General features: G+C 32.2%; 2 protein-coding genes across 2 annotated transcripts in view; both read right to left on the minus strand.

The window, feature by feature from the left end:
* Positions 1 to 156: 156 nt before the first annotated feature.
* Positions 157 to 1,270, minus strand: LOC122138946 (protein ATP6V1FNB). The gene is made up of 2 exons (XM_042734610.1): positions 605 to 1,270; positions 157 to 424 (listed from the first exon to the last, which is right to left on the minus strand). The coding sequence occupies exons 1-2, from the start codon at positions 1,005 to 1,007 to the stop codon at positions 306 to 308; spliced, it is 522 nt and encodes a 173-aa protein (XP_042590544.1). The 5' UTR covers positions 1,008 to 1,270; the 3' UTR covers positions 157 to 305.
* A 1,303-nt stretch (positions 1,271 to 2,573) lies between these two features.
* Positions 2,574 to 25,956, minus strand: part of LOC109063319 (filamin-B-like) — a 94,455-nt gene continuing 71,072 nt past the window's right edge. The window contains 16 exon segments of the mRNA XM_042734611.1: positions 2,574 to 3,548; positions 4,320 to 4,526; positions 4,606 to 4,829; positions 6,467 to 6,638; positions 8,122 to 8,254; positions 13,602 to 13,717; positions 13,804 to 13,941; positions 15,114 to 15,380; positions 18,526 to 18,648; positions 18,892 to 19,044; positions 20,781 to 20,984; positions 21,080 to 21,238; positions 22,127 to 22,300; positions 22,382 to 22,510; positions 24,582 to 24,722; positions 25,699 to 25,801. Coding sequence (XP_042590545.1) covers positions 3,361 to 3,548; positions 4,320 to 4,526; positions 4,606 to 4,829; positions 6,467 to 6,638; positions 8,122 to 8,254; positions 13,602 to 13,717; positions 13,804 to 13,941; positions 15,114 to 15,380; positions 18,526 to 18,648; positions 18,892 to 19,044; positions 20,781 to 20,984; positions 21,080 to 21,238; positions 22,127 to 22,300; positions 22,382 to 22,510; positions 24,582 to 24,722; positions 25,699 to 25,801 — 2,631 coding nt within the window. The 3' untranslated portion in view covers positions 2,574 to 3,360.

Consider the following 25,956-nt stretch of genomic DNA (forward strand, 5'->3'; position numbering starts at 1 on the left):
GGTCTGCAGTGTTGGTTTACTGGTTGCTGTGAGACAGTAGAGTTAGTTTGCAAGCCTGTTAACACTTTAACCCGTCTGCATGACTCCATTCATCACAACACCTGTATTAGTGCTTTATATTCACATTTGCATGTTCTAAAACAGCCTTCAAAAATAAATGTTCTATTAGATTTTTATTGATGCATTGATAATGTATGCATACAAATAAAAGATTTAGTATATGAGTAATTGACTCAGAGTAGTAGTGTTGAGGTGAATACTGTCTGTTCAAGCTCAACCAGGTGAGAAAAACATTCACTGGTGTTTCATCCTAGTTGATCAGTAGCTGAGGGAATATTAAAAATGCCATTCCTGGCATAGAAAGTGCTCCTTACGATCCCAGATCTCCCGTAGACTGGCGTCCTACCATCAATCTCATAATCACCTGAGGAAACAAAGTTAGTTTAGTGCTCGACATTACTGTTACGCTAATATTTTACTATTTAATACTGCATTGAACCATTTTGTCAATACTAATAATATTTGTCTTTATATAGGCCTACACTACTATTCAAAAGTTTGGGGATGGTAAGCACACAACAGTCATAAATTCCATTTTGCTCACCTAATCTCCATCCATAATCCCAGGACGACAGAATCGGGTAATCAAACTTTTCCTCAGGGCCTTTCTGCGCCCGTTTCTTCAAATACAAACTCCGTCCTTTGCCCTCGTTGGATAAGCCCTGATACAGAGCCGCTGTAGTCTGCGGGCTCACGGGTCTCATGAGCGGGGCTTCACTCAGCGACCGGCGCACCGGCTGCTTCTCCAGCGTCTGGACCACAGGAGGCAGCGTGACTTTACTGACAGACGGAGGGTTAAAAAGCCCGATGGACCTGGACCTGCGAGACGCAAAGGTGGTGGGGTATTCTTTGCTGTACTTCATCTTCCAGGCCAGCCGCGTGTATGCCTCCTTCAGGATCAGCTCGCGGTAGAAGTTCTGGTCTTGAGTGGTCAGCAGGCTCCTCATGTCTGATGTCCGTGTCTCTTACTGATTAGTTTGAGGCAACAGAAACCTAATAGCCTATCAGGTGCGGAGCTGACCAATCAGAGAGCAGATCCCTCACCAGGTGGAGAGAAGAGAGGCCAAACACACACCATGTACTGACAGAATAACAAAAGAAACTCAGTGCAGAGCGCCAAATCTAAAGGAATCAGTTTCAGTAGAGAAAAGAGTCAAATACAGAAGACGAGAAAAACGATACAGTACTTGGGGGTCTCAAAAAGTAAAAATAATACTAAATTAATACCCCCCACCCACCCCGACCCATGCATTTAAACTCTATGCCTACACTCTCAGAAATAAAGGTACAAAAACTGTCACTGGGGCTGTACACTTTTGTACCTATTGGGTTCTAATATGTACCTTTAAGGTACCAAAATGGACCCTTAAGGTACAAATATGTACCTTTTGAAAAGGTACAGCCCCAGTGACAGCTTTTGTACCTTTATTTCTGAGAGTGTAGTTTATGCAACTTTGAACTTTTAATAGTTTGATCGGAATTATTGCTAGGGCTGGATATTGGTGGGAACATGTTATAGGGTCTCTAGCTACTTAGCCTAATTATACACCCGTTGAAAATCTTAAGTGATGTCAATTATGGAAACTATATTCTCTTCTTAAATATGAAGAGGTCAAACAGATTCATGAGTTAATCCAGATTTCACGAAAAGCTTATGGACATAATTACAAGTTAAACATTGAAGCGAGTTGCTGTTTTTGGTCACTCTTCTGAAGAAGATTCAATTCACCAAATCAATTGGAGTGGATCCATGAGTCACTCAATTGAATCGGTTTGTCTATTCCTTCGCTTTTCACGTCTTCGTCCATTTTTACCTGACAATGTCATTAATGCCTTGCTATTTTTTTTTCATTAACTGAAAAAATTCGATGTTTACAATTAAAATATAAAGTTTACCATTCCAAAGATAGCATTCAACACAATTTATATATTTATTCCAGTTGCGAAAATGATTTTTAATAGTTTTAGTTAACAATATACACACTGGCTATTTTTCCCATCAGGGAACACATGTATGAAGCTTGAGTATGACTAAAGGATGATAATTATTTATGTAAATATTATAAATAATTTAGTCTGAACTAAGAATTTAAGCATTTGATTGTGTGTTGTCTGTGGTGTGTGATGAAGGAGGAAGCTTATGAATTTTGAAGTTTACAGTTTAAGCAATTGGGTTGTGGTTTAAGTTAATAGTTATTAATTATATATTATATAATCTATCCTCCCGCCTAAACAAAGCAAAGGAAATCATGAATAATGCACATGACCTTTGGAACTACAAATGTACGTGTTTGTCTGTTATTTAGGGTCGTTTCTATGGTAACAGTGGAACATTCACAATCAAGGTGGCCAATGCACTTCCTGTCACTGGAATTCTAAACAGAACAGAGTCACTGAGTTAAAGGAACAGTTCACTCAAAAAGACTTCTGATCATCTACTCCACCTCACAGAAAATGTTCAAGAATTGAACACTGTTGATAAATAATGAGACACTATCTTTAATCTTGAATTCTTGATTCCAGTCAGTTTTAATAAGCAAATGTACATCAAATCTATTCATGTTTCTCACAATAAGGCACCAATGGCTAAATACAAAATACAATTAAATGTCCCCTCTTGCCCTTGAAACTCTTACAAAATACTTCACCACTGGAGTATCAAAACTAGTAGAATTGAGACGAACAAGAAAGACCTGCATAAATCTATTACTGTGACTTTTGTATATGAGCGTCTTCAAAAAGTCAGAAAATCAGATTACATGTAAAAAAAAAACACAGGATCTTTTGCTCTTGAGGGCTTTGCGAGTCTAAAATTTTGACATGGTATTTTTTGTAAACTATTCAATATGTAGCATCGAAACCTGTTGAAATGAATACAGAAGTGCTTGATTTGAAGTGATTTATGAAGGAATGAACATCACAGTTCAGTTCATGCAGCGAGAATCAGACAGACACAGAAAGGTTATAACATGAGCACTAAAAGAGACAGATTATTAGAAAGAGTCAATATCAGTAGTAAAGAGACGTTCAGGTGTGAAACCCTGATCAGTTTGTTCATACACCGTCTTTTAACTTCTCAACACTCATCTTTAGACTGAACTAAATCCACAAATAGAAGTAATGTACAATTCATGCATCATAACAACATGCCGTCAGAGTTACCATCATAATGCGTCACATTCCAGTCAAAAGCCTGATCAAGTGCAAAGTTGAAGAACAACAGAATGAAGAAGCTCTTCTAGTTGTTTTTGTACAGTGTCTTTCTCTCTATCAGGAGGTGTTTCTGATTAACCGTGAGAATTATGGGACGGTGACTTGGAAGGGGGAGCCTGGGATGTGTTCATCTCCCCATTTGACAGCCAGAATGTAGCTGCCCCGCTCCTTTAAGACGTAGCTGATGTTGTACTGCATGTTTCCCACGTGTTTGACCAGGATCTCCTCGCAGGGCGTCAGAGGACCGTGAACGCCGACCAGCAGCATGTTCTTCCCTGGAAACAAACACGAATGCATGTGAGACAACAAATGGTAAAACACAATTATGCCTGTAGAAAATGTAGTTTAGGCTATACTGCCACGATAAAGAGTTATGATTGTATATTCTGTGTATATAAAATGCAAAAACAATATAGCCATTGTATTAGGGTTTGAAAAATAATTAGAATGCTAAAATAAATGTTATATAAAATGTATTAAATTAATAGTAAAGTAACATGTTTTGAAATATATTAATAACAAAAATATTTAATATACATATAATTTTACATAGATTTAATTGTAATAATATAATGGTGTAAATAAATGTTTATATACACATTTATATATTTCTTTAATATTAAAATTAAGATTTTTTCTATTATTATTATAATTTATTATTATTCTTATTGTTATTATTATTATCAAAAAGTATATTGTTTAATAAAATGATCTATCCATGTATTCTCCAGTGTTCATAATCAGTAGGCCATTTAATAAAATTAAATATTTAATAATAATAACAACAATATATAATGGTGAATACATACATTTCATATTTATATATAAATTTAAGATAGAACTTTTTAGTAATTTTAATAAAATGACCCCCCCCCCTCTCTCTCTCATATATATATACACACACACACAAATACTTCAGTGTACATAAGACAGTATATAAAGTGTATTTTATTGCATTGTGTTGAAAGCATATGCATTTGTTCCCTGTAATAAACTTGTATGTGGCTCATGCTCAGTGTGTGTCCAGGAATAACCCGAGATCTCACCTGCTTTACTGCAGTCCACAGAGAAAGACGCTTTCTGGCCCACGAAGGCCTTGCTGAGAGCCGGAGGTCGTCTGATGAGATTGTTGGTGTCGTAAGAGGCTGTTGTGGGAGAGGCGCTGTAGGAGTTGACGCTGCTCGCCCGGCTCACCGGATCCACCATCAGAGTGGACATCTCACTGGCGTTGGTCACGTTCACCAGCCGCGGCCCTGAACACCACACAATCATCACCAAACACCATCACACACAACCAGATCACTTCAGCACCGATCAGTCCGGCTCGCTCACCTGTGACTCTGGCTTTAAACGGGCTTCCGCTGATGTGGTTGGGGCCGCCGTATTTGATAGTGATGATGTAGTTTCCAGGGGCCATTGGTGTGTAGTGCACTTTAAAGCCTTCGGGACACTCCTGACACTCCATCTTCACCTTCGACGGGCCCTCGATGGTGACAGCCAGAGATCCCGGCCCTGCTTTGGTGTTATTGATGGTAAACTCGGCCTGGTTACCTGTCAGACGAGGCGTGAGGGTCAGTGTGAGAATGAAGGAAGGTGTATTTGCACGTATGATAAACTAGTTCATGACAACTACAATTTTCTCGCTTCTGTTTCCTGTCAACCATCAAAGGAGGCATCACGATGGCTGTTGAGAACAGCATACCGTCTTTCTTTCTTTCTTTAGCATGCAGTGTGCGCAGTACATTTTATGCACGGAAACCAAAACAGCAGACTGTGTGAAGCATCCCAGCATGCATTGTGCTCGACCTGACCTCCAATTTCCAGTATGACAAATACATCCAAAGTGATGATAAAAACATTTCATTCATTTATGTTCTTGCAATAAAAAAAACTACTAAATTTAAGTATTGAGTTGACAATTTTAGACAACAGCAAAACAACATTTCTGAGATTATAACCGAAGGCATTTCTTGACTTGAGCAACATAATGTGAATAAATATATTAATAATTAATATTAGTTATATAGAAACAGTAATTTAGTTATAATAAACGTGAGGTCAATATAATATAAACAAACAATATAATATACATTTGTTATTAATTTAGTTTTTTTATGATATATAAATATATACAGTAAGTCATTTCATTATTTAATAATAATAATAATAATAATGATAAATGAATTAAACATGAGGACAAATTTATAAATATTAATTTATATTATTTAATGATATACAAATATATAAACATTAATTAAGTTATTTAACAATATAAAGAATGACAAACTGCCAAATTTATAAATACATGTATTAATATATATTATTATTTAATAATATAGAAATATATAAAAAGTAATTAATTTAAATAATATATTAATTAATTAATCATGGTCAAATTTATGAATATAAATGTACTAATCATTTCTAATATTTAATTATAAAATTAATTAAAATTAATTTCGTCAATATAATTTTATATTGATATATATATATATATATATATATAGTATATAATATATATATATATATATATATATATATATATATTATATATATATATATATATATATATATATATATATATATATAAAACAATATAATGAATTAAACATGCAACATAATGAGGTCATGTGATAGTCTACAGTATTTTTCTACTGATGTAGAAATAGGAAATGTTTAAAGCTTCAAAATATAGGCGGTATCACACCAAGTGCAGTAAAGTGTGTGTGTGTTTTATTCTGAACAGCGGTCGGTCGTCTGTTGTGTTTACACAGACATCAGACACCAGCAGCAGGGACCACAGACTATTCTGACTCTTTTCATTGTGAAACCTAACATTTTCTTTCCTCTCAGTTAACCATGTGGCTTTTCTTTAGTCTTACGCAGCTGAAATCAATTTGTAGGTACCACATTAATGCTGTGACCTTCTGCACAGAGTTGAATGTCTCGCTGAGCTTTACACTTTTTCTGCCACTAGACGAGTTACAGTGAAGACATAGATTTGTTCTGGATGTGATCCATGAGAAATATCTGAAGTAATCCAAGATCCTTCTGTTTAAATCATTCTGCTGATACAGTAAGTGCGTTCAGCGTGAGTGCGTGACGACTTCCTCTCCACACACCGAGTCAAAAGAAACATGGAGCAAGCAGTATTTAATTTGTTTAGTAATCCGGATTATTTGTTTTGTTTGTGGTTGATGTTTCCAGACCGGGGCCGTAAGCTGTGACGAGTCCAGCATCCCCGCTCTGTCCCGGCTCTCCCACACGCACCTGGAAGGGACTGCCCGGGATGTGCGTCCCGTTGAACTTCACGTCAATGACGTGGATGCCGTTCTCTCGAGGGATGAAGCGAATCGCGTACTTGTCTGAAGATCAGAGTAAATGAACCAGAGAGCCAAAACATCAACATGAGCACAACTACTGACACAAGAGACAAAACACCAATCAAGGATTTAATATTTCCTATATTTACTTTCATATATATAACATTTTTAGTTTTGAAGTTTATATATTTAATATTTAAGTTTATATATTTTTTAAAAATTTTGCTATATATACAAATAAGTTTATATATTCAATATTTTTAATGTTAAAGTTTATGTATTTTTTGTATCTATTTTCATTAATTTCATATATTTATTAAGTGTGTACATTTAATATTTTAAGTTTGTAAATGCAGTCAATGTAAAAAGATTGTAATTGTAATGAATTTTTTTTTTTTATATTTAAGTATTAAATATTTTCTATATTTAAGATTATAAAATGTATATTTTTAACATTGAACTTTAAAATTTAAGTTTTTATGTAATATTCAATTTAATATTGAAATTGATGTATTTACTATTTAACATTTTCTGTATTTTAAATTTATACATTACATATTTTCAATATTTACATTTATTTATTTAATAGGGACAATGCATGTTAATAGACATTAGTATGAAATGCAAAAAGAAAACAAACCAGATTCTAACATTGCTAATTAATACGTTTACTTATATTTAACGTTGAATTTTATATAATTTATATTGAAGTTTATATATTTAATATTTAAGTTTATATGTGAAATTTAGCTATATTTACATTTATGCATTTAATATTTGCAATACTGAAGATTTTATATATATATATATATATATATATATTATATATATAATATATATATAGATCTATATATATATATATATATATCGTATATATATATATATATATATAAAAAAATGTTCAGTATTGCAAATTTAAATGCTTACATGTGTTTATATATTTCAAATTTTTAATGTTTAAGTTTGTATTTTTATGTTTTTTGTTTATCTATTTTTCATTAAGTTTGTATATTTATTATTTAATGGATTTAATTTTTTAATCGGTTGAATTTTATATAATTAATATTTAAGTTTATATATTTGCTATTTATACAAGTTCGTAAATTTTTATATTTTTTAAGTTCATACATTTAATATTTAAGTTTTTATATTTCATAATTTCTGTATTTAAGATTATATAATTAATATTTTCAATACATGCTATTTATACAAGTTCGTTTATTATTTTCAATACAGAAGTTTGTAAATTTAATATTTAAGGTGATATTTCATTTTCTATATTTAAATGTATATTTTTTTATATTTAAGTTTGTTGGGTGATATGATTTTTGTCTTAATTTAACATATACACCTCTACTTCCATAACGAGATCTTTCTGAGTGAAAAGCATCAGTTTATGGAGGTCAACTGTTTTCATGATTAAAAAAAAAACACCTATTCTGACATGAAATGAAGTCCTTTCTTGTTTTAGTTATGACAGGAAAAGATCTAATGCATCATATCACATGAGCTCATCATCTCTGACCTTGCTCTAGTTCAGACACCACACACTCCTCCAGGGCTCCGGACGGACTGTGAACTTTAGCATCCATGTGGCCTTTTGCTCCGTTCAGACGCACTGCGAATGATGCCGGCTGATTCACCTTCAGACCCGACTCCTACATCAGTGAACCCACAGCTTAGAACATCTCACACACACCACTGCATGCTGGGAAGGGCTGCTCATCATTCAATACCATTCAAAAGTCTGGGTCGGTAATAAGTCTCTTCTGCTCACCAAGGCTGCATTTCTTTCACTCAAATATACAGGTCACAAATTGCGAAATAGGTACTTGCAAAATTTAAAATGAAACTGTTTTGTATGTGAATATCTGTTAAAATGTAATTTATTTCTGTGATCATCAAGTTGAATTTTCAGCATCATTCCTCCAGTCTTCAGTGTCACATGATCTTCAGAAATCATTCTTATATGCTGATTTGCTTCTTAGGAAACATTTCTGATTATTATATGCTTTGTGGAAAAAAGTGATACATTTAGTTTTTCAGAATTCTTTGATGAATAGAAAGTTTAAAAGAATAGAATTTACTTTAAATAAAAATCTTTATAAAATTTCAGTTTAATCAATCCTTGTTGAATAAAAGTATTACTTTTTTCTTAAATCATTACTGACCCCAAACGTTTGAACCAATATAATTGTAAGGTATGAACTTTTAAATGATGAATTAATTAGAAGATATTTCGATGTGACAAGATCAGTGATGAATCTGTAGGATATTTACGGCCATTTAATTTTAATAATAATAACAACAATATATAATGGAGGTCAATATGTTTTCATGATAAAATGACTTCCTCTCATATATATATATACACACACACACACACAAAAACAAAAAACACCTATTCTGACATGAAAGCATATGCAAGTCCTGCCTTCTTCAGTGTGTTTTAACCCGAGATCTCACCTGCTTTACTGCAGACAGGAAAATGCTTTCTGGCCCACGGCCTTGCTACCCCGACCACTGAGAACCTTGCTTACGCCAGAAGCCGCTCCGGAGAGGCGCCAGGAGTTGATCACATGAGATCCACCATCAGATCATCTCACTGGCTGACACGCTCACCAGCTGCTCCTAGTTCCAGACACATCAACAAACACCATCACACACATCCTAGCCCGGGCTCGCCTGGCACTCCGGACGGCTCCCGCTTGGGACCGCCAGAACTGATAGTACGACGAAGTTTCCAGGGGCATGCGCGTAGTGCACTTTGTGGCCTTTTGCTCTCGTTTCAGACGCATCCTGCCCCTGCGTTAAATTGATGCCGGCTGGTTACCTGTCAGACTTGTATGGAGGGTCAGTGTGTGTGTGAGAATGGACAGGTGACCCGACTCATGATTAACTACATCAGCTTCTGTTTCCTGTCAACCATCAAATGAGGCATCACGCATGGCTGCTGAGAACAGAACCCGCCTTCTTCTTTTTCTTTCTTAGCATCTGCGCGAAAGTACATTTTATGCACAACCACTGCTGCTGTGGAAGCATCCCAGCATGGGAAGGGATGATAAAACATTTCATCTATTTGACTTTCATAAAAAATACTAAATTGAATTGACAATTTTAGACAACAGCAAAAACCATTCACCGGTTGTACTTTGATCTAGCAACATAATGTAATTAAATAAATTAATAATTATTAGTTATAAAGAATAGTAATTTGGGTCAATATAATATAACAATAATATAATATGCATTTGTTATTAATTTAGTTTTTATGATATATAAATATATACAGTAAGTTATTTTATTATTTGCTCACACAATTCTGCTAATGACCAAGGCTGCATTTAGTTATTTAACAATTATTCATCATGTATTAATATATATTAAAATATACAGTCAAAATTTATGAATATTGTACTATTCATTTTAATATTTAATTATAAAAATAATAAAATTAATTTCAATAATATAATTTTATATAGTAGGTATATATATATATATATATATATATATATATATATATATATATATAATAGTATTCAATAAATGAATTAAACATACAAATATAATGAGGTCATGTGTAAGTGTGCATTTTTCTACTTGTATGTTGAATATCTGTTAAAATAAAGTGTGTGTGTAATTTTGAATTTCTGTGATCAACACACCAGCAGCGGGGACCAGAGACTAATTTTTTGTCAGAAACCTAACATTTTCTTCCTCTCAGTTAACCAATTTTTAGTCTTACTCCGGCTGAAATCAGTGTGCACATTAATGCTGCTGACCTTTCTGTACTTCAGAATCTGCTTCTGTATATGCTACAGTGAAGACATGATTGTTCTTAAGTAATCCAAACATTTCTGATTGCGTTATATGCCCACTTGTGGTCGCAAAGAAAAAAAAGCAGTATTACATTTGTCATTTCAGCCGCGGATTTGCGTCCAGCGCATCCCCTCCAACCCGCTCTCCCACACGACCACCTTGAAGGACTGCCCGGATGTAAGGCCCCAAGTTGAATTTCACATCGGCGACGTGGATGCCATTCTCTCGAGGGATGAAGCTGAGTTCAAAAGAATAGAATTTACTTGACAAACGCCAATCAAGGATTTTTATAAAATTTTTAGTTTGAAGTTTATATATTTAAAAGTTTCTATATATTTTTTTAATTATCATAATACTGTTTATAAGTATAGTATATATAAAATGTTATATATATATATATTATATATATATATATATATATATATATATAAATATAAGTTTTATAATATATTTTTAATGTTGAAGTTTGTATTTTTTTTGTATCCATTTTTCAGAATTTCATTTATGTATTATCTTGTATACAACTAATATGTTAAGCTTCGGTGCATGTCAATATCGAAGATTGTAATTGTAATGAAAAAAAATTTGATATTTAAGTATTAAATATTTTCTATACTTGAGTTTATATGATGTCTATTTTTACGCCGATTGAACTTTACTATTTAAGCTTTTTGTAATATTCAATTTAATATAGAAATTTCTGTATTTACTTATTTAACATTTCTGTATTTCTTAAATTTATACATTACATATTTTCAATATTTACATTTATTTAAATAGGACAATGCATGTTAATAGACATTAGTATTACAAAAGAACACAAATAAGATTATAACAAATTAATGTTTACTTATATTTAACGCTTTTGAATTTTTATAGAATTAATTTAAATATATTTAATATTTAAGTTTATATGTTAAATTTTGCTATATTTACAATGCATTTAATATTTGCAATACTGAATATATATACATAACACACGTTTATATTAAAATTTTTAATGTTGAAGTTTATGTATTTTTTAAATCTATATTCATTAAGTTTGTATATTTATTATTTAATGGATTAATTTTTTTTTAAATCAAGTTGAATTTTATATAATTAATATTTAAGTTTATATATTTGCTATTTATATAAGTTCATAAATTTTTATATCTTTAGGTTCATACATTTAATATTTAAGTTTATATATTAAATTATTGTCTATATTTAAGTTTCTATATTTCATAATTTCTGTATTTAAGATTATATAATTAATATTTTCAATACAGAAGTTTGTAAAGTTAATATTTAAGGTGATATTTAATATATTTTCTATATTTAAATTGTTTTTTTTTATATTTAAGTTTGTTGGGTGACAAGATGCTTGTATTAAATATAATAGGTTGTGAATCTGATTTCACTCTTAATTTAACATATACACCTCTACTTCCATAACGAGATCTTTCTGAGTGAAAAGCATCAGTTTATGGAGGTCAACTGTTTTCATGATTTAAAAAAAAACACCTAATTCTGACATGAAATGAAAGTCCTTTCTTTGTTTTAGTTATGACAGGCAAAAATTCTAATGCATCATATCACATGAGGCTCATCATCTCTGACCTTTGCTCTTAGTTCAGACACCCCACACACTCCTCCAGGGCTCCGGACGGACTGTGAACTTTAGCATCCATTGTGGCCCTTTGCTCCGTTTCAGACGCACTGCGAAATGGATGCCGGCTGATTCACCTTCAGACCCGACTCCTACATCAGTGAACCCACAGCTTAGAACATCTCACACACACCACTGCATGCTGGGAAGGGCTGCTCATTTGCATACAATACCATTCAAAAGTCTGGGGTCGGTAATAAGTCTCTTCTGCTCACCAAGGCTGCATTTATTTCATCAAATATACAGTCAAAATTGTGAAATAGTATTCAAATTATAATTAGTATTTTGTATGTGAATATCTGTTAAAATGTAATTTATTTCTGTGATCGAAGTTGAATTTTCAGCATCATTTCTCCGGTCTTCAGTGTCACATGATCCTTCAGAAATCTTTCTTATATGCTGATTTGCTTCTTAAGAAACATTTCTGATTATTATATGCTTTGTGGAAAAAAGTGATACATTTAGTTTTTCAGAATTCTTTGAATGAATAGAAAGTTTCAAAAGAAATAGAATTTACTTGGAAATAAAAATCTTTATAAAATTTCAGTTTATCAACTCCTTGTGTGAATAAAAGTAGTATTACTTTTTTTTTTTTAAATCATTACTGACCCCAAACGTTTGAACAATATATTTTAAGTATGAACTTTTTTAAATGATGAATTAATTAGAATTTGAATATGATATATACTGTTATATGGTTTTGAAGTGGCATAATACTTAAATTTGCTCAATAAAAAAAAAAAAAAAAAAAAAAAAAATCAATATATAGATTTAAACAAACATAAATAACTGAAAAACAAATAAATATAAAATAAATTAAAATTATGAAAAAAAAACTAAACTTCATAAAAAAATACATAATTAATTGTTCATAATCTCACCTGAAAATAAATATAAAATTCATAAAAAAATACATAATTAATTGTTAGTGATATACGACCTGAAATTTGTTAAGATAGGATATGAAGGTGATAGAGGGTTTGCTAAATTTGAGAGAATGATGGGAAGGGTTTCTAGCAGTCGGTGTGGTCTTCCTCTCTCTGCTTTAACTGATCCTACCGTGAGCTTCAACAAGAGAGGATTCTGTTAAAAGCCTTTAAATGAAACACAAGAGAAACACCAGAACGGCCACACATGTCCGACAGCTATTCAAAGAACACTTAATCTGTTTTTAACACTGATTATAATCAGAAATGTTTCTTGAGCAGCAAATCAGAATATTAGTATGATTTCTGAAGTACAGTGACACTGAAGACTGGAGTAATGATGCTGAAAGTCAGCTTTGACTCACAAAAATAGATATATATATAATATATTTTAAAATGTATGACTAAAAAGAAAACAGCTATATTCATTTGTAATAATATTTCACAATTTTACCACTTTTACTGCATTTTGAGTCAAATAAATGCAGCCTGGGTATCAATAATCATATCAATAATGCTGTTTGACTGTTTTCCAGTGTAAACGTTGCTAGTTTGAGAGTGAATAGCTGCGGACAGGCGCCTGTGTGTCGATGTTTCCTCATGTCTCACCTGAAGACTGGTAACAGTGAGTCGCCGAGCGTCGTCTACAGGAGCGGAGACGGGCACCAGGTAAGGACTGTCGGGAATGTGCTCGTCGTTGAACTTTATAGACACTTCATAGTCGCCTGCAAAGAGATTGAAGATCAGTTGCTTGGGTGAGCTCAGCTTTTCAAAGGGAGCACAGGACAGAGAGCTTGTGTGTGTTTTATACCAGGTTCCTGAGCTACGTATGAGACGCCGCATGATCCGTCCTTCCTTTCCTCGAAGGAGATTTCTGCACGACTGGGGCCTTCAATGGCGATGGACAGACCGCCGGCGCCCGCCTCACGCGTCCACACATTAAACTCAGCTACATGAGCACAACAAGAAACACATTAGATTTGCTAAGCCTTAAAAAATTAAGCCTTTTCAAGATAACATCCGAATATATTTCCAAACCTTTTTCTCCTTTTTAATACAGTTAAATTAAAATTGCAAATAAATTCAAAATTAAATGCCAGTGCAACAAATACTACAATAAGAACAATTTTAGAACATTTTTAGAATGTGTAACATCCTAATTTTCTGTTATTTTATAGAAAGAAAACAAAAAATCAGGTAAGCAAATAATTCAACTTTTCTTCATGTTTAAATGACATTTAAAGATTTCCACCATTTTTTTTTTTTTTTTTTTAGTTACCAGTAAATTCAATGTAAAATTCAATTACAGGAACTACAACATTATGTAGGCATACTAACATAATATACAAAATTGTACAATAATTTTAATTAACATAATGTAACCGTTTTGATGAGTAAATAGTTAAACATTTCTTTATGAAAATGATTTTTTTTGTAAATAGTGGAGGGGGGGGTGGGGGGGGGGGGGTTGTAATTGGGGGGTTAAACTTTTTTTTTTTTTTTTTTACCTAAAATGAAAATTAGATTAAAATATAAAAAAAAAATGAAGAGATATTTTCCACTAACTAAAATGAAAATTAATAATAAAATGTATTAATTAATTATAAAATAAAAAGAAACTTTCTGGAAATTCTCAAATTACTGTACATTAAAATAAATGTAAAATTAAACTAATAGAAGGTAGTACAACGCAAACTACCAAAAGTATAACATTTTATAATGTATAAAGTATAATTAGCATTTTATCATAACTTTAACATCTCTTTTGTGTTCAGTGGAAGAAACGAATTCATTTACGTGAATAATTCATTGAATCTTTTTTTTTTTTTTTTATGAAAATCATGGTAAATCATCCCCCAAGATTAGATTTAAAGATATTTCCACTTTTTCAACCAAAATCAAAAAAATTAAATTGTAAAACAAAAGTTTTTGGGGGGCAATTTTTAGGATAAAATTACTATACATTAAAACATTCATATAAATGTAAAATAAAATGAAAATAAATTAAAGGCAGTACAAGAAATGCTACAATTTGCACACCATGTTACACTATTATTTTCCACCTGTTTTTAAAACTAGAATTAAAATATATCAAAATGAAAATAAATAGAGCGTTCATACCTGGCACACCGGTGTCAGCCTTCTCCAGACCCGGCCCTCCGGCTCGCACCTGGCGGGCTCCTCCTTCTCCCAGCGGGCCGACGGTGAACTGGAAGGGGCTTCCCGGCACATGCTGCCCGCGGTACTTCACGCTCACCATGTGAACGCCCATCTCGTGAGGCACGAAGCGCACACAGTAGGTGTGATCTCCCACCGCCACCATCTCAGCCGCTTCCGTGGCTCCTGACGGGCTGGTGACCTGCGCCGAGACGTCCTGGAGGTCGATTCCTGGGGAGAACACAGAGCAGAAGCTGACAGAAGAGACGGAGCCACGGCTCTCAGCTGGTCTGACTTCTGCTCGATCTCAAGGCTTTGCAAGCAACATACAGAGACCTGCGCCTTCCTGCGCTCGGCTTTTATTATGTTGCTCCAAACCTGTATGACTGACTTTCTACCACGCAACACAAAAGACTGAAAGCAGCATGAACATCTGGCTAAACATCTCTTTTCACATTCAACAGAAGAAGTGTTATTTTATTATCATTGATATACTATTAGAATTTCAGTTCTTATTTATTTGATTTATTTTTTTTCACTTTATTTTCACTTAATTCACGTTTTCAAAATTTTGTTTTGTTTGTGCATCTTTTAGAAAACAAATAAAAATCACAATGTTATGAGCAAAAAAGATGATGTTCATGATGTAACATCTTCCCTTTTTTTTACTTTAAATAAAATTACATTAAAATGTAATTTAAATTCTGAATTAGATTTTTTTTATATTTTCTACTTTCTGCAATCTTGTTGTTTTTGTAATTTTTATTAGTTTTTTAAAGGAATAAATGGTGTAATGAGCAAAAAAAAAAAAAAAATAGAAATAAAAATACATTAAGATATTACAATTTTCTTTTCTATATATTTTTTAAACGCATGTGTAAAAAGCAAAAAATCATGACAAGTTATTTTCCACCCATTTAACTAGTAATAAAATTAAATTCAAATATTTAACATTTAAATTTGATTATCTTTTTCATTTGTTTTCACTTTACTTTTAGTTAAAATAGATTTTATTTTTGTTTTGTTTTAATTTTATTTTTGTTGAAGTTTTAGTAATTGTGTTTTTGTGATTTTTATTATTCCATGTAGTTTTTCCTTTTTGCTTTTATTTTATATTATTTTAGTAATTTAACAAACTAAACAAATATGAGAAATGTGTTTTCGTTTTTTTTTTTTGCATTTTATTTAATATTATTTCAAGTTGGTTTCAAAATGGCTTTACGTTTTTAGTTTTAGTTGACTATAATAACCTTGCACAGAAGAAATATTCATTTTGGTTTGCAATGGCAAGAGGATAACAATAAATGAATAATTCAAATTTTTTATGAAGCTGTAATGAGCAAAAAAGCAGCTCTGGTTCATGCAAACAATCACAGGAGTATCAAAAGCAAGCGCGTTCTGCCAACCTCGTGGTCCACATGCGGCGTGTTTATAACGCACCCTCCAGCCCTCCGCAGGGCCTTCTGACGGGTGCCGTGCCAATCCTGCTGACCCTCACTCGGCCCACGGAGAAGCGGGTCCACCCTGAGCTGCTCTGACCTTTGACCCCGAGCCGAATAGAGCAGTGCGAGCGATAGACGCCGCGTGAGAGCAACTCTCGAGCCAAAGCCAGAAGAAACCAGGTCACTGATAGTCACAGACGCAGAAAACAGAAGGAAAAGACAGAAACAAGTGAGGAAAGATACAGGAGAGAACAGGCAGTGCGTCAGACGAGGAAAACAGTAAAGTGGGAAAAGATCAGAGTATAGAGGAAGCATGTCTGATATTTTGCATGTTATTTACACGATGTCTTTTGGTGTCTCACAAATCACATGGAAGCAGTCTGCATGATCCGGTCTAGTTTTAATTGGTCAGCTAAAGGCCTGTTCACAGCGAGAGCGACGCAATGGTGACATGACAAAACTCTCATTCTCTACTGCTAAACATAACACAGAGTTGTCATTTTCTAAAACTGTGATGTAAAAATACATATATCTTAAAACATAATGATACAGTTTATAATGAAGTTATTGTAACATAGCATATCTATATTCATCTAACGAGAAATATTTGATTGGTTTATTAATTTGCTTGAAAAAAAAAAATGTGTGAAAAGGCAAAATAATGACAAAGAATAAAATAATTTTAAATTACACAAATGACATTCACATTGATCAAATATCTAAATTTTAATATAGTATCTTGTAGTACTGAATTAATTTATTAGATTCTATTTATTCAAAAAATAAATAAAATGCACCTAACCTTCAAGTAGTATTTTATTATTGTAATTTATTTAAAAATGTTTATATATCTATATCTAAGATAGCTAATATAGATAATATATCTTTATATATATGTGTGTGTTTCTATATATTAAATTAATTATAATTATTAATTATATATAATAAAATGTTTGATTTATTACAATAGACTCATTTATTTGCTCCAAAAATAAAATTAAATGTTTAAAGAATAATTTTTTTTTTTACCAATTATAAAAACACAAATTCACAGGGCAAAATTACATCTATCATCCATCTAACCTTCAAGTAGTATCTCACTGGACTGTTTAATTAAAAAAAAAATTAATAAAAAAATAAATAAATACAAATAAATAAAATATTTTTCTTTATAAAAAAAAAAAAAAAAAAAAAAAAAAAATTAACTAGCATCGTTTATTATAATAAATTAATTTATCTGTGCCAAAAGGTAAAATAAAATCTCAATAAATAAATAAATCAAAATTAAATCATGCTAGTGTTAAAATTTTTCATTTTAAACCAATTTTCTGAATGAACAGTTTGATCTCTTTTGAAGCATATTGTCACTTGTGATAATGAACAACTAACATCTTTTTAAGCTGTTTGTGCTTACTAGAATTACTATTCAAACAAAATGAGAAAATGTCCCTCTCTCACACAAAAAAGACATTTGAGACTATGCCAAGACTCATACTGGAAGTGCAGCTTCAGCAAACCTCCTCGACCAGCAAGCGACAGTCTCCACACGAGTGAGTCAGCGCGAGACGCGTGTTAGCATCTGACGTGACTAGCAGCAGCTGCGCTGGTCTGATGGGAAATCACAGCAGAGACCTCAACCCACTCAGCACGGCCTGCAGATGTTGCCTTGTTTCACAGAGCCATGTGTTTTTACTCAAGTACGGCGACTCTGTGCTGTAACGCATGACGTGAGCCAGCAGAACAACAGCACCTTCATTTGTTTTGTGCGTCCTGGCTGGCGCTCCTGTCCGAGAGTGTGTTAAACAAGCCAATAAACCAAGCCTCTTGACATAAAGTGGAGGAAATGGTAAATAATTCACGCCTAATCTACATTAAAACTCCAGTTCAGGATTTGTTTGACATCTTCATTGACTTGATACGAGTAAGTTTCATACCTGGGATCTTCAGATTGAGATCACAAACGCTTCCAACACTAGAGACGGAAGCGGCTTTCTGACGGCGAGTGATGCTCTCGCGGATACGACCTTCACCCGTCACTTTCACGCTGAACGGACTTCCTGTGAACACAGAGATGCAATGACAGGAATAAACACTAGACGTCTCTTCTGTTTTCATTTGATCAAAAAATACAGTAAAATTGTACATATTACTACAATTCAAAATAGCGGTTTTCTATTGGGATATATTTTAAAACGCAATTTATGCAATGCTGAATTATAATAATCTATAAACTGGTTAAATTCCACTTTATTTGGAGCACATTCTAAGTTTTGAATGATGCTTCACGCATGATCTCTTACCAGGGACGTGCTCTTCTGCAAACCTGATGGACACTATGTAGGTGCCTGGCTCAGTCGGACAATACGAGACGCCACAAGTGCCGTCCTCCATGTCCTCTGTCTGTATGTCCACCTTACTGGGACCCTCGATGGACAGCGCCAAACCACCGTAACCTATGAAGACATCAACACAACTCAGACCAAAGATCAGATGCATCATGCCATCAACATTAATGCAAAACACACCTGAATGCATGAGAAATAAACACAGTCTTGATCCTACACGACGACTTATGACAAGTTTAACAGTGTGTGATATATATTAAGGACTAATTGCATAAATATTTGAAGTTCTTTATGAAAGTGGGAAATAATTAGCCACTGTGGTACCAGTTATTAATTTTCTGTCTCTCATTTCCAGCTTTGAGCTGCTTTGCGCAACTGTCTGGATTAAATTCTCTGCAATTAAGTGGATTTGAGAGCTTGAGAAAACATCATTAACGGCCAGACGTTTGGCAGACCTGGTTTATTCAGGGTTCATGTAGCTCGGTTAGGCAGGTTAGATGGTCATTTTTAACATTTAACATGAATATCTTTCTTACAGAGGAAAAAACGTGAGGGGAAGTATTCTGTAATGTGACGCTTATAACCTCAGATGAACCCGTTTGTTTTGGAGAAACATTTATATCATCAGCTTTTGGGAAGAAGTTGATGTGCAGCTGCTAAAGTTGGTTGGTTTGTTAGTTAACCAAGTGAAAACAGCTCGCTCTCAAAACTGTGATATTTAGCTCTTTAGAGAAGTCTCAAGGTGGGGTGAAGGACTTAAAGAATGAAGAAATCGCCATATTATTATTATTATTATTATTATTATTATTATTATTAATAATAAAAATAGTAATAGTTCATTAAATAAATAAAAAAAAACATTAAATTTTATATTTACATTAAATATTAGTAAATAAATAAAAGAATAATTATGAAAAATAAATTAGATAGTAATTATTATTAAAAAATATTATTTAATAAACAACAACAACAACAAAAATGTATAACATGAAACTTATATAATTATTAACTAAATGTAATTACTTTAGTACTTATTAAATAAATGCATTAAATAAATAGATATCTTAACAGTTATTATTAAACAAAATAGCTATTATTTATAAAATTATTAAAAGAAATAATATATTAAATAAACAACATTTATTATTAAACAAAGACAGTAATAATCATAATAATAGTTACTATCAAATAAGTAAATAAAACTATTATTAAGATATATAAAAAAAATTATAACACCACCAACATAATAACAATAGCTATTATGATGATATTATTATTAAAATAAAATTATTAATATAATAAGATATATAAATAAAAAAGATGATAAGTTGATGATAGCAGTTATTAAATAAATAAATTAATAAATAATAATAATAATAATAATAATAATAATAATAATAATAATAATAATAATAATAATAATAATAATAATAAATTATTTGGTTTGTCAAATGATTAATCACAATTAATCACATCCAAAAATAAAGTTTTGTTTACATAATATATGTATGTGTACAGGGTATATTTATTATGTATATATAAATACACACACATAAATTATATATTAGAAAATATTTACATGTATATACATTTATATATTTATATTTCTTATATTTTATATTATATATAAATATATTTAATATATAAACATAACATATTGTTCTTAAATATATACATGCATGTGTGTGTAATTATATATACATAATAAATATACACAGTATACACACATATATTATGTAAACAAAACTTTTATTTTGGATGTGATTAATCGTGATTAATCATTTGACAGCCCTAATAATAATAATAATAATAATAAAAATTAAAAAAATCAAAGTGTTTCTCACCAGCTTCTCTGGTGTCCACCACAAAGTCGGCCGTCTCGAAGGTGCGTCCCTCCACCAGACCCTGACCGAACACCTTGACTCTGCTGGCGTCTCCGATCTCAGACTGGACCACCATGATGGTGATGGGGCTGTTAGCAACGTCCTGGCCGTTCTTCTTGATGCTCACCAGGTGCTTGCCGACTTCTCTTGGGAGGAAGCAAATGCCTGAGGAGGAAACCACCAGTCAGGTGTCACCAAAGCAAACTCCCGGTGGACAGAAAGAATGTACTGTATACACTGAGCATGTATTCCAGCCCCACCGATGTGATTGTTGGGCTGCCTCTTGAGCAAACAGGGCTCATCTTGGCCAGACGGGGATTTGATGCTCGCCGTGAGCAGACTGAGATCCGTCTCGTGGATATCCAGAGAGAAATCCATAGCGGAGCCCACCTTTACCTGAGACGACTTCTTATTGTCCTCTGAAGAGACCAAAAACAGAGCTTACTACAGAAGTCAAGCAGACTTACTAGATTACTACACACAGAGAAAAACTAATTAAATGTCATTGTACAGTGAAATACGGTTAAATGTACAGTTTTTGGAACAACCAATTTTATTATCGTTTACTTATGGTTTTTGTTACATCATTTAATGCATTATTTTAGTGTCATTTGTGTTATCATGATGGTATTTTGTGTTTGTGCATCCTCTCTATACAAGCATTAAGTAAAGATGATGATGATAATAATAATATATTACAAAATAACTAACAACAGCTATTATTATTATTATTATTATTATATATAAAATGAATAATTATTAAATAAGTATATACATAAAAAGATGATAAGTTATTGAATGAAATAATAATTAACAAATGAAATAGCTATTACTATTATTATCATCAATTCAGAACTGTTAGGAAATAATTAATAACAATAGCTATTATTTATCAATTAATATTTATTGCATTATTTTAGTGTCAAGTGTGTTACCATGATGGTGTCTTGTATTTGTGCTTCTACATATTAGTATTAAGGTAATAATAATAATGATGATGATTATTATTAATATTAATATTATCAAATAAATTTAAACTCTATCATTAATTAGTATTTATTGCATTATTTGTCATGTGTTATCTTCTACATGATGAACTCTGATTCATCAGGTGTCTTTTTCGATGGTTGTCAGTATTTTATAGAGGTACAAAACTGGATCAAAGTATTTCAGTACATTCACACATTAAGATTCATTTTCAGTAAGTTTCAGTTAAATCTGTAAAATGTAAAATGTTCCAACGATATATTTTTTTTTTTACAATCAGGTTCCTTTTTTACTGTAAATATTTGTTTTTAGTGGTGTACCTGTGATTCTGGCGGTGAAGGGGCTTCCTGCGATGTGTTTGTCGTTATATCTGACGAGTATATTATAATCTCCAGGCAGCGTGGGCAGGTATGAAACCGTACAAGTGCCGTCTTTGTTGTCCGAACAGTTGATCTCAGCCTTGGACGGACCTTCAATGGCCAAATCCAGGCCGCCTAACACAGAACACAGCATGTTTTCTCAGCGGAAGGTTTTGAGATAGCAGCGTGAGTGTGATGTGTTTGTACAGTACACACCGTCAGACGCATCTTCAGTGTAGACGGTAAACACAGCGGTTTTATTGGCGGTCCCATAGACCAGCCCCGGGCCGTACGCCGTCACGTTAGGACTGTTAGCACTGTTCACATAGAACTGCAGAGGACTCTCTGATAAGAAAACAAACAAGCATTCAATACAGTGACAGAAAACATACACAACACAACAGAAACATAATCAGGAGTTCTGGTCCTCAAATGCATTGTTTATACAAAAGCAAATGTGCAAACAAAATAATTACTGTTAACTTGAAGGGAAAAAGGAGATGAGTGAACTTCACTAAGAAATGCCTGGATATTGTTCAACCCAAAATAGAAAGAGAATAAACAGAAAAAATAATTATAAAATTTAAAACAACAACAAAAACATATTTTATGTAGAAAATAAAAGAGAAATTTGGAAAGTGAAAGTGAAATTAGGCCTGTTACCAGGAACATACTAAAATAATTCTATTAGATTTTTAAAACAATTTAAATAATGTCTTTTTTTTTTTCCTCAATTTTTTTTTTCTTTCATTTTGGGGTGAAATCTTACTTGGAAAGTTTTTGTGTAATTAACTAAGTAATCTGGAATAATATTATAATATAATATTAATATATTGTCATTTTTAATAACAAATTTTCCTTCATTTTATATATTTGTCTGTATTGTTTGTTTAAAGGTCACACATGTGTTTTGTATGTTACTTATTTGCAAATAAGAAAATCCAATAAAACAAAAACATACATATATTTTGAATAATTGATTGTGTTTATGTATATTATTTTACTAATATTGTTGTTTTTTTTTGTGTTTTTTTGTTATTATATTTATTTTTTTTTTTGTGTTGTAACGATGATTTTATTTTTGGTTAATGTAAAATCAAATCAAATCAAACATAGAATGCTACAATTAATAATAAAATAAATACAAAAAAATAAATAAATAAATAAATAACGCACAATAAAGAAATGACAAAATATAAAATAAAAGTATTGAAACAAATCATGCAAAACGATATGATTATATTAGCTGATTGTTAAGGCTAACAGGATATCCTCATGTAGACTGCAGGCACTCCTAACAGAATGATTCAACTCTATAATCACGTTCTTCCTGCCTTATATGTAGAAACAAGCCCACGGGATGAGGCTCGACTCTCACAATCATGTGATATTGACTGAGGTTTCGGATGGCACTGGACCAGCGACTGGAAAACACCAAACTCCAGCCAGAAAACAAGCACCTACATGAGGATCTGCAGCAACACAAGAGCTCCTCACAGATTCCTCACGGCTGAAATCACCCATGAAGTCTTTCACCACGCTGAATAAATCAGTCCGCCCTCAGTCAACCTCAGTCTATTGAAAGGTGAAGGCCTCCCAGCCTTCACCCGAACGCTCCCATGCAGCTCTGGGACTGAAGCCAATGATTCCAGGAGCTGCTATTAAAGGGTTAGTTCACAGAAAAATCTAAATCCTGTCATGTACTCACGTCGTTCTTAACCCATGTATGACCTTCGATGTTTCACAGAATGATGTTTCACAGAATGTGCAAGCTCTTTATCGCACAACAAACACGGAAAATATGGAAAACTGCAGCCCAATCACTTTATGAAACTTATACGAGTTGAAGGTGAACAAATGATAATGAAATAATTTTATTTTTGTGTGAAATATTTTATAAACGGCAACGAACAAACAAACTTTTGTATCGAAAATCAAATGGAAATTTCTATATATTTTCTTACAAAACAAAACAAAAAAGGAAATTAAGCCTTTTATTGCCATTAACATTTTTTTGCATTGTGTTACCAGAAAGTTATGCTTTTAAAATAATAAATAAAAAAAGATAAAATTTTATGTATGTATGTATGTATATTACATGTATGTATGTGTATATAACATATATATGTATATACACACATACGTACATACATACATATAATTATTTTCTAAAAAAAAAAAAAAAGAAAATTAAACCTTTTTAGGCATACTACCACAAAGTCATATTTAAAATTATTTAAATAATTTAAATAATACTTTTAAAACAACTTAAATTATTTTTTCCCCCTTTGATGTTGGGGTGAAATATTATCATTAATAAAATATATATTAAAATGATATTTAGAAGTATTTATACATAGATTATATTTGATTATTAATATTAATAATCATCATCATCAGTTTTGTGGACTCTGACCTGGGATGTGTGTCCCGTTGAATTTAATGTGCATTTCGTGGAGCCCAGCCTCTGTGGGCGCGTACCTCACCGTGACCGTCCCGTCTTTGTTGTCGATGATCTCAGGCTGGGCGGTTTTACCTGACGGCATGTGAACCTCACCTGGAAGACAAACATTACGAGTTCAGATATACAGGTCATCACTTCTAATGAGAGCGAATCTCACAAAATAGAAAATATCTGGTATATTTCATGTCCAGAAAAAGGACAATTAAGACATTTTGGCATTATTTTATCGACACATTTCTTAATCTTCAATTAAAAATAAAAAATTAAATCAGGCTATAAATGTCAATGGAAGTATTGTTATATGCATGTACAGAATTTTAATAGTAAAATTATTATTATTTATTTTGTGTGTTGTGTTATCGTGATAGCCTGAATGCACTGTAAGTCGCTTTGGATAAAAGCGTCTGCTAAATGCATTAATTTTTTTTTTTTTTAAATTTTAAATTATATAATATATAAAATGCATATTTAGTAGTATTAATACTTTATGCCAGTACTTTGGCCTTTATGATGATATTATATAATAATACAATTATTATTATTTGTGTGTGTGTTGCGGTCACTGTTCATTATTATGGTAAATCAATTTTAAAAAATACAAAAAAAATTATAAAATTAGACCCCCCGTATCGAAACATTTCAAATAAATATCATTAACATAATGTGAAAAAAGAAAATGCATACAGCACATATTATATAAAAATGGACATTTACTTGTATTTAAACTTTAAGGGCAGTATCTGTTTTATTGCCTTTTATTATGTTAATAAATAAATAAAATAAATAAAAGTTGTGAAAATATTTTTTTAATTATTTTGCATTACAGGAAGGAGAATTTTGAGAAAGTGGACTTAGTTTACAAGTAATTTAATAATGGCAAAAAAAAAGAAAAAAAAAAAGGAATGATTTTCTTGCATTTTCCGTGTTTCCTCTTTTTAACATTGGGGTAAAATGTGACCCCTAGTATGTTTTTTTTAATAGATCTGCAGTTGATTGCACAAAACCCCTTTAAGAAAACCCTCACAAGGGTTTTGTGCAGCGGCTCCAGGTGTCTTCTGCAGTCTCTCACCTGTGATTTCCCCCTTCCTAAAGGTGAAGGGAATCACCATATCGAAAGGCCTGTATCCCGTCCCGTTCACGCTGTTGCCAGGAACATACCCACCATCTGTAACCTGTGAGGCAGAAATCTGAGTAAATGAGAGCGGACGCTACAAACACATTCATTACAGCGGCCTGTCAAACATTTCCACGTTTAGTGAGTCTGTGCGATCCATTCTGAAAGCCAGAGCGCTGTGGACGAGAAAAGACTTTAACAGCCCAGTGATTC

Source organism: Cyprinus carpio, chromosome B11 (assembly GCF_018340385.1).
Source record: "Cyprinus carpio isolate SPL01 chromosome B11, ASM1834038v1, whole genome shotgun sequence".
Lineage (NCBI taxonomy): Eukaryota > Metazoa > Chordata > Actinopteri > Cypriniformes > Cyprinidae > Cyprinus > Cyprinus carpio.

Excerpts from the sequence above, each read along its gene's own strand:
- LOC122138946 (XM_042734610.1), bottom strand. The coding sequence starts at position 1,007 with ATGAGGAGCCTGCTGACCACTCAAGACCAGAACTTCTACCGCGAGCTG. Across the intron at positions 425-604 it reads GGATTATGGATGGAGATTAG|GTGATTATGAGATTGATGGT; the intron begins GTGAGCAAAATG and ends TTGTTTCCTCAG.